General features: G+C 36.9%; 2 protein-coding genes across 5 annotated transcripts in view; both read left to right on the plus strand.

The window, feature by feature from the left end:
* Nucleotides 1–4155: 4155 nt before the first annotated feature.
* Nucleotides 4156–7586, plus strand: LOC106535796 (E3 ubiquitin-protein ligase RNF19B; the record flags this gene model as incomplete). 2 transcript variants are annotated; one of them, XM_014032888.1, is given in 3 exon segments in its annotated part: nucleotides 4156–4287; nucleotides 4421–4691; nucleotides 6197–7586. In XM_014032888.1, coding segments are annotated over 3 exon segments (650 nt in total), but the record flags the coding sequence as incomplete, so codon positions are not given.
* A 2316-nt stretch (nucleotides 7587–9902) lies between these two features.
* The window catches only part of si:dkey-71h2.2 (low density lipoprotein receptor adapter protein 1), a 28533-nt gene continuing 25857 nt past the window's right edge, over nucleotides 9903–12578 (plus strand). For 2 of the 3 annotated variants that reach the window (XM_014032891.1, XM_014032892.1), the window contains exon 1: nucleotides 9905–10270. In XM_014032891.1, coding sequence (XP_013888345.1) covers nucleotides 10186–10270 — 85 coding nt within the window. In that variant the 5' untranslated portion in view covers nucleotides 9905–10185. Of the gene's footprint in view, nucleotides 10271–12578 lie in introns of all 3 variants that reach the window. The other variant, XM_014032890.1, reaches the window with a different exon arrangement.

Here is a 12578-nt window from a genome sequence, read left to right on the forward strand (position 1 = left end):
CTTCAAGAGCTGTCCTGCGTCTGACCTCAAAGTGCACAAGCTTCAAACTTCAGCGTTGGCTGCGATTTTGAAGCTGAAATCGCGTTCGGTGTGAACGCAGCATAAGGAATAACTCAAGAAACCTAAACCTAACTATAGGATTTATCAAAAAAGAAAGTCTTCAGTCTAATCTTAAAAGTAGACAGAGTGTCGGCTTCACGGACAGAAGCTGGAAGTTGGTTCCATGAGAGAGGAGCTTGATAACTGAAAGCTCTGCCTCCCATTCTACTTTTAGAAACTCCAGGAACCACAAATAAACCTGCAGTCTGAGAGCGAAGTGCTCTGTTAGGAAAATATGGAACAATAAGATGTTTATTACAGTATATGATGGAGCTTGGTTGTTTAGAGCTTTGTATGTTAGGAGTAATATTTTAAATTCTATTCTGAATTTGACAGGGAGCCAGTGGAGAGAAGCTAAAACTGGAGAAATATGATCTCTCCTTCCAACTCTCATTAAAACTTTAGCAGCAGCATTTTGGATTAACTGAAGACTTCTTAAAAAGTTTTTTGGATGCCCAGATAATAAAGAATTACAGTAATCCAGTCTAGACATGATAAATGCGTGAATCAGTTTTTCTGCATCATTTTTGGACAAAATGTTTCTAATTTTAGTGATATTACGCAGGTGGAAGAAGTGGTCCTGGTAACATTTTTAATGTGGGGGTTAAAATGCATGTCCTGATCAAAAATAACACAAGGTTCTTTACATTAGAACTGGAGGCCATTAAGGTGAAAGGCTACAAAGTTGATCCCTAAGATGTTTAGGTCCAAAAACTATAACCTCTGTCTTATCTGAGTTTAGAAGCAGAAAATTAAGAGTCATCCATGTTTTTATGTCTGTAAGACATGCTTGTAGTTTAAGTAACTAATTAGATTCAGGTTTCATGGATAAATATAACTGAGTATCATCAGCGTAACAATGGAAATTTATCCCATGCTGTTTAGTAACTTTACCTAAAGGAAGCATATACAAAGTAAAGAGGATTGGTCCAAGCACTGAACCCTGAGGAACTCCCTGACTAACTCTGGTGTAAGAAGAAGATTCATTATTAACATTAACAAACCGAAATCTATCAGTTAAATAAGACTCAAACCATTTCAGAGCCGTTTCTGTAATCCCAATATCAAGTTCAAGTGTCCGTAATGAAACATTGTGATCATCTGTATCAAATGCAGCACTGAGATCTAACAGGACAAGAATGGACACAAGTCCACTGTCTGAGGCCTTGAGAATATCATTAGTAACTTTCACCAGTCCTGTTTCTGTGCTATGATGAGCTCTAAACCCTGACTGAAACTCCTCATATATCCAGATGTTCACAGTTGATTTGCAACTATTTTCTCAAGAATTTTTGAGATGAATGGGAGATTAGAAATAGGTCTATAGTTGGCCAGAACTCCTGAATCAAGATCAGGTTTCTTAAGTAAAGGTTTAATTACAGCAACCTTAAAGCTCTGTGGCACACAACCAATCATTAGAGACATATTAGGTATATCTAAAATATGGATGTTAATTAGGGGAAATGCTTCTTTGAACAGTCTGGTTGGGATGGGATCTAGCAGACATGTTGATGGTTTGGATGAAACTATAGTTTTAGCCAGTAATTTGTTTAGCTTTAGCAACTTAGCTCATCTTTGGCTTTTTGTAATATGCGAAACAGCTTATAAAAATTAAACAATGCTATTGGTTAAATTAAATTAAATCCAATCAAAAATCAGCTTGTTTCTAGTGTGATAAAATATCTGAAATATTATTTGCAGCCCACATGCAACTCAAAACACTTTTAGGAAACAACTATCTGTCTGATAACTTTTTTTTATCTGGTGACAAAACGTCCTCCAAAGTAGATTTTTGTTGACTCCTGTTTGTTTTTGTAACATCCAGGACTGATAGAAATATCCTGTTTAGACCCCAACCAAACATGCTGAGCCTAATTGTACCTAATTTCAAACTCTATCTTTGCAGTTGCTCAGCTTTTTCTGAACCTTCCTTTATCTTCTTACACGTCTGCTGTGTTTCGCACTTACTGTGCGACAGCTGTGCTTTTTTTCTTTTATAATTCAGGCACAAATGTTTCATTGTTTTGTTCTTTTTGTGAAACACACATACACACGGTGTAACAAATCTGTTCATCCCTCTGTGTCAGCCATGTGGTTGGTTGCCTCATTCTCCCACCCCGGTTTCACCCTGTTGCTGAGTCAATAGCGACTCAGTGTTCTGGCTCTGCTAATGATGTCCCTTTGTTTGTTTGGCACTCTGCTTTGTGTTTCCAAATTCCTATCAGAGGACCGAGTTGCATAATTACGCAGCACAGCAATGCTGCTGGTTGTCCTATTTGAGGGTTTGCTGAAAGTACTTTTTAGAAGGTTCTGACAAATCCAAAAAGTGTAAATCAAAATAAAAATATAGCTTTTAATGTTTGGTTATTGACCACAGTATCTGTTCTAATGTTACTGGATTTTGACAGGACAGTAAATTACAATGCATGTCCCTTTAATTGTTTTGTCAAAGCTGCTGTTTGTTTTTTTTTTTACATTTTTGATGATGCTCTGACAGCTGTTTGTGTTTACTTGCATCCACTTGGAGATTAAGGTCCTAAGAAAACTGTTATCTGGATGGTTTACTGTTTCCAGTCCCGTTTCAGAGAGGAATAGCTTCATCTTGTGGTAGTTTTGTGTTACTGTGGATGGAGTGCACAACAAAAAATATTTAAGGAGCCATATTTTGTCAAAATCGAAGTAATATATGTTTTCCACCACAGAATTTCATGCATCTCGGGGTTGTTAAATAAATAACATTTCATATTCCTGCAAATAAATACTAACTAAACCTTTCACTAGGTGACAATTGTCAGTCTTTGTTGATTTGAATTTCATGTGTGTGTTAATAAAGTATATCTATTTATCTACGATTGAAAAGTTTTACGATAAAGCATTTAAACTCACTGCTGAAAGCCTTTTAAACAAAATAATCAACCAAATCTACAGTATTTGTTGAGCTGTGTAAAAGTTATAAAGATCCTTTATGTTGCAAACCGACACCTTTCTAAAATAATCACCTGTCTTTTCTTTTCTTGTTTTTTTTTTTTTTTCAAAATTTGTCAGAATCTCAAAAAATGTCATATGATGCACTTTTGGATAAGGTTTTTTGTGTTTCCTGAAAAACTGGAAAAAAGTGCCAAACTGGTTTTCACAGAGGGCCACGTGAGCATTATGGTGTAATAACTTCAACCTTTCGTGTTTAACATCGACTAAACACAAAACGTCACGTTGCTCATCTCATTGTTTCAGCTGAGCAACTCTAACAAACAATAACTGAGCTCTATGTGGTATTTCCTGCATAGAAACATCGTTTTAACAGTCCTCTTATAAACACTGAAAAGGACTACATATACAACTGACTGAATGTGAAATAAATAATACAGAAACACTATTAAAAGTAAAAGTAGGAGAGATTTACCCTGTGTTGAGTTGTGCGGAGTAGCTGCCATCTTGAATTCTGAATTTCCACTGGAGGGTGTGTTCCGGTTTAAATTTGCAGCTTCCAAGTGGGACATTCCCACTTCCCAGTACAAGTGGCCCAAAAAAAAAAAATAGCTGGAAAAAATGCATCAAAATGGAAATTTTACTTTTAGTTTACTTTACTTTTAATCCTGTGCATGTCCACCTAGTGGTGAGATGCCAGCATTTTATGGGTAAAATAATCCAAATGCATTTCATGAGATGTAGTTTATGGTCAATGCTGGCTTTAAAGCAGCATACGCTTAGTCTAAGACATTAAGACATCTTTGGAGCTTTTGTGGGCAATATAAAATGCCACATTTGGCCTGCAGGCCTTGAGTTTAACACGTGACTTAGGTAATTATTTTAGGAAGGTATTGGAATATACGTAAAAACTGTCCTGGGAAACAAGGTACTTCAGACCTGTCTTTTCTAGAAACTCTAGAGTGCATGAAAAAAAGGTACAGAGAGGATAAGGAAGGTGAGTGTTTCATGTTAAAGTTGAAGAGTTTACCAAAAGTTGTATCCTGTTGTGGTTCTTAGTTTTAAGCTTGACTTTCCAGATTTGAGCACCCAAATCTCTTTAATCTGTGAAAACTTCTTGTTGTCTTATAGGTGTGGGCGTGCCGCTAATGCTGACTTACGTCTACGGGGTGGTTCCTATGTCGCTTTGTAGAAACGGCTGGTGTCGGGCGCAGACTGAGCCCCCCGAGACGCACAAAATACAGCTGGAAGACCTAGCCAACTGTGAGTACAGAACAGAATCGCTCTGAGCTTTAGATAAAGGACAGCTATCACAACAGTGATGTCATTGTTATACGACTAAAACTTCTCCCCCAGAATCCTGCCTGATCTGATTGAGTTTCAACTTCTCTTATAGATCTTCTATTCTCTCATGTAGTCAGTGATCACTGGACGGGTCAGAGCAACCCGAAGGTCAGTGACACCAGTGTCCAGGAAGTCAGAGTCAGTGTACAGGAAGTGGGCGTCCTCCCGAGTACGAGCGCCATGCCCCCAGAACTAGATAAGTACACGGGAGTGGAAGAAGCTGCCAAATGCCATGGACACACCCATCAGGACAGTCGGTCTGACTGCGAGGTGGTTGTTGTGCCTGACTGCGAGCTTGATGACACACAAGCAACTAGTTCGAGGTGAGTCTTTTCAGATTTTTTGAGGTCTATTATTTAAAGGGATCCCTGATTAGTTGTAACATTAGACTTCATTTGATAAGCATTTATTTTAACTCTAAAATAAAGACTAAAAATACTGTAGGCTGTTTAGTTTTGTAAATTTTTAAACATATATTTTAACACGGACGGAGCCATTTTATTTACAAGCAAAGCATTCTGGGTAAATGATGACGTGGATAGGTCATCGGTGTGAGCGAGCTATATCCACCCTGAAGGTTAATCTTGGACAATATCTGATGATCGACTCAAATGAAACCAGAGAGCGTTGACAGAGAGGAGAAGGTAGAAATGACTCAGCCTGTAACTGAAAATATAGATGGAGGACAACAGAGCTGCTTCATGGAAGAAGAACCTCAGCTTATCCTGTTAGCTTTTGCACTAGTGCTGACACTATATTGCCTTATATGTATTAGCTCGACGCTAACACGACAAACAAGCTAAACTGAGGTCCTCCAACCATATTTTCAGTTGCAGGCTGAGTCATTTTTGCGTTCCCCTCTCTGTCATGTGGATGGAGGACCTCAGTGACAAGAGGAGAATGTGTAGCGCTGAGCTAATACATTTAAATGGTGATAGCATCGGGGCTAATGCTAAAACTAACAGGCAAAGCTGAGTTTCTTCTTCCATGAAGCAGCTCTGTTGTCCTCCATCTATATTTTCAGTTACAGGCTGAGTCATTTCTACCTTCTCCTCTCTGTCAACGCTCTCTGGTTTCATTTAAAAGAGTCGATCATCAGATATTGTCCAAGATTAACCTTCAGGGTGGATATAGCTTACTAGCAGCCTTCCACCGAGCACCTATCCGCATCATCATTTACCCAGAATGCTTTGTGTGTAAATAAAATGGCCCTGTCCGTGTAATATATTTTTAACTTTTAGTTTAAAAATTATAAAAACTAAACAACCTACAGTATTTTTAGTCTTTATTTTACAGTTAAAATATATGTTCATTAAATAAAGTCTAATGTTATAACTAATCATGGATCCCTTTAACAAATTGACATGCCATTTGTTGTTGGAGCTGCCCGTGACCTTTCTGGGTAGAGTTTTATGATCTCATCTTGAAGTTGTGGGTTTTTCTCCAGTACTCTGATATCCTTCCACAGACCAAAAACATGACTGTTAGGCTAATTGGTAACTCTAAATTGTCCTTAGGTGTAAGTGAAAGTGGATGGTTGTTTGTCTCTATGTGTGACCCTGTGATGGACTTGTGACCTGTCCAGGGTGTACTCTGCCCCTTGCACTGTGACTGCTGGATATGGACACTAGTGACCCTGAAAGGAAGAAGCGAGTATAGATGATGGATGGATTGTTGTTGGTGCTTGTTCTTTTGCACTCTGATTCTAATACTTCTTGTGTATTTCAGGTCATACAATGAACTGGGAACCAGTTGCTTGATGGTTACGCTGCACCTCACTGTAACTGCAAATCAGTATCATTGCTTTTTTTATCCATTCTTCCTCCAGAGAAAGAACCAACATCGAAGTTTGTGTGGAAATTGAAACTCACCCAAGAGGCGCCCGTCAGTCCAGTTTAAGTAGCGTCCTGTCCAGCCGAAGCCTGTCAGCCGAGTCTCTGGGACACCCCCAGGACTGCCCATGTGCCTCAGAGCTGGAAGAAAGGCGAGGACGGGGAGAGGAGACGTTCGGAAGAGAGAAACCAGGAGGAAGCGAAGGAATTGTTTTTTCGGCTTTTGAAACTGTCGATGTATGAGGAACCATCGGAGCAGGTTTTGTACTCGACTTAGTCAGGTTTTATGGAAACACTCATTTCTGAGATGGACCTTAGAGTTCTCAGCCAAGGTCACCGCTTTCTGCTTCAGTGACGGTACCTTCCACAAGATGCCTTCGCCCTCCAATCTCTAAGGACTTTGTGGGATCTAGGAGAGCCAGAGAGAGAGAGAGAGAAAAGATGAATGTGAACGGATGAGCATGAGACTATAATATAAAAACCGTAAAGCAGACTGGAAAGAATAATAGGTAGCTAGTTCCGACTGTTTTTTTCTATGTTAGCCTTCCTGAAACAAACTACCTTATGCTCCTTCTGTTTTTAAATCTTTTCTTTTTCATCTAACTGTTCTCTTTTATTCACTTTTACCTGCAGTGGACTTCCTCAAACACAAACATGATTTGTTTTATTGGGGAATACGAATCCAAAAATGTTCTTGGCGACGGGTTAACGTAGAATGTTTTAAAAGATGCAGGAAGAAAAGAGAATATGGCCACAGTTCCCAGGTGAATTGGAGAGTTTTAAACATGCATGTACGCCTATAGCCACTGTTTTTATTATTATTATTATTATTGGAATAATACATGTTCTCTGACAATGTTCACTAAGTTGAATAAAGGGGCTTAGAAACACAAGGGATTATACATTTAACCACAGATCCACAGTCTTCCATAAAAGCCATTTAGGCACAGTGACCTTTTTTTTCATTGCTGTCGTCGTGCAGCTTTCAGCTTTCAAGAAGACGGTTTTTTTCCACTGAAGAAAAAGGATGATGCCTTTTTTCTAACGGAGGACTACTCTGCAGCAGCAACGCCTCAGTACCACCACTGCACTGCATATTCCAACACACTAACAGGTCCACGTGCACAGGAATCCACGCCGCTGCAGTACAGTTTGAGCGTTACAATAGAAACTCATCCCGAGCATCAGAATCACAACAGCAGCATGCCATAGCAGGCTAAACATATCCCTTCAAGATGATTCGCGAGGGACTATACGACTACATGCACTGCTTCCTGTGTGGGAAATAATTGCAACGGGAATCTTAAGACTTGACGTGGAAACATATGTGCTGGGGTTTTTGAAGAGAAAATGAATAAAGATTTCACCCTGAAGGAGAGATCCAAACTGTGTGTGTGTTCTTTCCTAGGAAATCATTTTTATTTGGAGTTAAAGTTCTCCATGTGGATAATGTTGCTCTACATCTGTTCATACATTTGGCTGCAGTTCAGTTATGCCTTGTTTCAACTTAATTTAAAACAGACATCTTGTGAAAAGTTATCACTCTATTGTGCTTTAGCTGATGGTTGGGCTACCACCCATATGCAACAGAGGTTAATAACATAATTTCATTGTTTTTTAAATTTATTTACTTTTTAAATTAAAATTTAGTTCTTTAATAATATTTCAGCAGTAAGGTTAAACTAAAAAAATACATAGTGCTATGTTTATGACTGCAACATTTTTGGCCTAATATGGAATTAAATTTACTCAATTTGGGGCTGTTATATATTGTAGTTCATTCTGTTCAAATGATTGGTAATAGGTAAAATGTTTGAACAGCAGGGCAGTTAAGCTGTATTTTATTCTGGGCCTCACACCTTGCTTTCGCATTATCATGCAAGATGTTCCCAGAAAAAAAACAACAACAGTAGTATTAGTTTTTCTAAAATCAGATTATACTGTACGTTGTTTGGCTTTAATTGTCCCCTCTACAAATATGAATGGATGACCCCGTATTACCACAGATGCACAAGTTTAAGCCGATAACAACTCACAATGATCAACTAGGATGGTAAAATGTCTAAAACTTTTGTCAGAAATTTCAGATCAGTCAGCTCATAATAACAGAAACACAAACCATGCATTTAAACAGCATATTTAAGCCTTTCAGGTAATACCTCTAAAGGTCTAAACACAATAGATTGACAAATTGTTCAGTTGTTTGCGCACATACTTTACATTCGTTTGATAATTCAAGAAAATTGAATGACTGAGAAAGCATAACAAAAGATTATGGCATAAATCAATGAATGTATCACATTTCTACTACTACTACTTATAATAATAATGATGATGATGATTTTGATTGTTGCATTTTTTACAGTGAATGCATTCAAAGTGCTTTACAAAAAGAAAAAATGGAAATAAACTGCAATCTGACTAAAATATTACGTACATTTATATTTAAATTGTGTGCTTGAATATTTGACAGAATTTCTAAGTACTGTGTTGGTTTTAGTTGTATTGAACAGCAATGCAAAAGTTTTAGTCTATTTGCAAAGAAAACAAGTCTTCCTTTTTAAAGCTAAATGTTTTAAAGATGAAGGAAATGGTCATTGAGTTTAGACAAGACTCTTTATTCGCCATTTCTGTGGTTATGAAGTTGTTGAGGTCATGCACCGCTATAAATATCTTGGAACTGGATGATAAACCAACTATTGATACTCTCACTTTGTAAGAACACCCATCAGAGAATGTATCGTTATCGTAAGCTCTGGGGTTTTTTTTCATGTTGATTCTGCTTTTATGAGAATGTTTATTCATGTTTTATTGGGTCTCCTTCAACTTTGACTTTTATCTATTTGTTTGGAGTTTTAACATGTAAGAACAGGAGTAAACTCTTGGGGATTGTCAGGATGTGCAACAGAATTGCTGGTATAGATTTATACAAGCTGAGGTCAGTGAAAGTAGCAGTCGGAATTTTTAATGAACACTTGTGATCTTTTTTAAATTCTATTTTATTTATTTTTTGTGTGTAGTATGAACTTTTTTTTGTTTCTTCATGTCTATGTACTGCAACAAATTTCTCCTTGGGAAAATAAAAAAAAAATCCTGAACTTCGAAATGTTGTTGTGGAAGCCCATTTACGCCACCCTGATAAAAAAATAAATAAAACTTGTATCTCATAATTATGACTTAGCTATCTCATTATTATGAGATAGTATCTCATAATTATGACTTAGCTATCTCATAATTATGAGATAATATCTCATAATAATGAAATAGCTAAGTCATAATTATGAGATAGCTAAGTCATAATTATGAGATAGTATCTCATAATAATGACATAGCTAAGTCATAATTATGAGATACAAGTTTTATTTTTTTATCAGGGTGGCTGAAATGGGCTTCCATAAATCTTCAATGTTGCAATAACAATATCTGAACTCTAGGGGGAGCCATAGTACAATAAGCAGGTTTGTTTGATTAGATTGTTTTGTAGTAAAAAAAAAACAGTATAAACTTTATTTTTGTGAGAATAAAAGCTATTTATATATTTCTATACTTAAGTCTAGAGACAAACAAAAAAAATAAAATGTGAGGGCACAAACGATGAACAAAAACAACTATATGGCCAACCACAAGGCAGATATAATCCAGCATAAAAATATAAAAGACTGGTTTATAGTATAAATGAGTTTGTTGCATTAACACAGAAAGAAGTGAGGACATTTCGCAGGAAACTCTTCAGGCCCTGAAGGTGAAGGACACGCCCTCAACTTTGGGAAGGGTGCCTGGGCTCCGTGTGTCCGCCTTCAGCTGCTCCTGTCTCCGGGAGCAGACGGCTCTCTCAGCGGAAACTTGTCTCCTCTGCCCGTCTTTGTCTGTCCGACGAGCCCCTCGTCGAGTGGAGCGAAGCTCTCTCTCTCTGTTTTTCTCTGCCCGTGGAGCGGAGAGGGACCGAGGGAAACCCACCTGCCGGTGAGAGTGGACACACCTCGGGATGGATGCTCTGAAATCTGCCGGCAGAGCCATCATCAAGAGCCCCGGCGTCCCGCGGCACACCTGGGGAACCACGAAGCACGAAAGTGAGTCACACTGGACGATAGGTTTGGAAATGGAGTTACACTCTTATCTGAAAGAGGAGAAATAGATATTGACTGTTTTACAATAAAGATGTAAACATCTGCTGAAATGTAAACATCTGCTGAGTCAGCTCATTCTAGGGTTTGACTTCTGCTTTTTGTTTGTTTACAAATATTTTCCACCTAGAAACTCACAGCTATTATCTCAATTTAACCAAAAACTTTGTCTTTTAAAAATCAGCTTGCTCTGTTTTTGTCCTATAATGTTACTTGTAACCTTTTTTTTTAGTTTTAGATCAACTTTTGTTGCTTTTAATTGGTGTTTAATTGCCATTTTCAATTTTTTGTTTCACTTTTTTATTCTTGTACGTTGTGTTTGTTATCAAATTTTATTTAACCTTTTTGGTGCTTTGTCATAGCTAACATATTTGCTCTAATTTCCAATTTTAGTTAAACTTTTGGTACTTTTAGCTAGTGTTTAATTGTCATTTTCTAATTTTTGCTAACCTGGGGATTTTAGCTAGTGTTTAATTGCTATTTTTAGGTTTTAGATAACATTCTTGTGCTTTTAGCTAGTGTTTAAGCTATTATCAAATTTTAACCAACCCTTGGTGCTTTGTTTTAGTTAGTGTATAATTGTAATTTTAAAATTTTACCTAACCTTTTGGTGATTTTAGCTGTGTTTGATTGCTATTTTTAAGTTAGGTAGCTCTCTGCTATGAAGCTAGTTTTAATTTTCCTTTAGCTATTAGCTACATTTTGGTTACTTTAAGCTAATTATGCTTTACATTTATCTAGTTTTTATTGTTTTTTTTTTTAGCAATTTCTTTTGCTAGATTTAGCCCTTTGCTGAGCATTTGTTTGGATACTTTAATTCCTTTTTTGATGCTTTTATCTAGCCCTATATTGTATTTTTTTTTTGCTAACTTGTTTCTATTTTTAACTTCTAGCTATCCATTGCTTACTTTATTTTGGGATGACATGTTCAGGTATAGCGACCAAGGCTAATCAAAGTTATAATTGTGACCCTTACCTGCAAAGATCCTGATGTTACAACCTGCAGCTTTTAAAGTGACTAAACCACTTTTTGAAAGTCTGTTAGAATCAAATAGTATATATACCCCTGCATTTTGTAATTTGAAACAGCTAAATAAAAAAAATACATAGGGCAGGAAGTTTTCTTACTTTGCTTATAAAGTTATCTAGTTGAACAAAAGCGTCTGTTTGGTCAAGCAGGAAAACATCAACTTATTGAATATTGGCAAAAACAAAACATTATAAATCTTAAGTTAATGTTTGGTACTTTTGAAGTGTTTTTAGACAAAAGACAAAATAAAAAGAATAATTTTGACATTAACCCTACAGTGTGGAGTACAGCAGGGTCTGACAGGAGGAAACAAAACTCACACCATCAGTGATAGACTGCGTCGCTGCCTGCAGCCCTTCTGTCTCCACCGTGTCAAACGTTGTCTTGGATGCTCTCTCCTTGCAGACACGTAGCCTCTAAATGCTAACATGCTGCTTACGCCTCATCGGAAATTCCTGCTTTGCTCATGCCAGCTTTCGTTAAAGATGACTGGCTCATTTCACAACCACAAAGACAGTCTCAGTTTCTCTGGGCTTTGTAAGAAAGGTGCTAAATAAATCAGTGAATTTCTAAGCATAAATCTGTGGTATATTTATTTTCCCCACAAATAGCATTTTAGGTATTTCTGATCGTTTTGGGTGTGTTTTCAACTCTGGTAAAATAACACTAAAACCATGAAGATTTGATAAATATTGATGAGAAGTTCATCTCTTTTCTTGTGGAACAGCTCCCAAAGAAGAGCCTTAACTTATTATCATCTGTAGCCTCGTATTTTAGCTTAGCTTGGCAAATATGAATGTTTTGTGTGTTTATGAACTCTGTCACATTTAGAGTTTTTTTATGAGAAGCCCAATTTTGTTTATTTGTTCTGCAACAAAAGCAGTGTTGTATAAAGTACCACAAAGTGATACTTGAGTAAAAGTACAAGTAGCTTACCAAAAAATTACTTTGTAAAAGTAAGTTAAAGTCTCTTTTAGGAATATTACTTGAGTAAAAGTCTTAAAGTATCATAAATTTTTTGTACTTAAGTACTAAAAGTAAAATTATTCATTTAAAATGATTAGTTAAATTTTCCGTAATGACATTTCCCGAAACAATGCAGAAATGACTTTATTGTATTAATATAAGTAATTTATGTTAAATTTCGGATGCACTAGTCTAGCTATATATACTGTGTGTGTATGTACACTCACCGGCCACTTTATTAGGTACACCACGCTAGTA

This window comes from Austrofundulus limnaeus, unplaced genomic scaffold (genome assembly GCF_001266775.1).
Source record: "Austrofundulus limnaeus strain Quisiro unplaced genomic scaffold, Austrofundulus_limnaeus-1.0 Scaffold1567, whole genome shotgun sequence".
Lineage (NCBI taxonomy): Eukaryota > Metazoa > Chordata > Actinopteri > Cyprinodontiformes > Rivulidae > Austrofundulus > Austrofundulus limnaeus.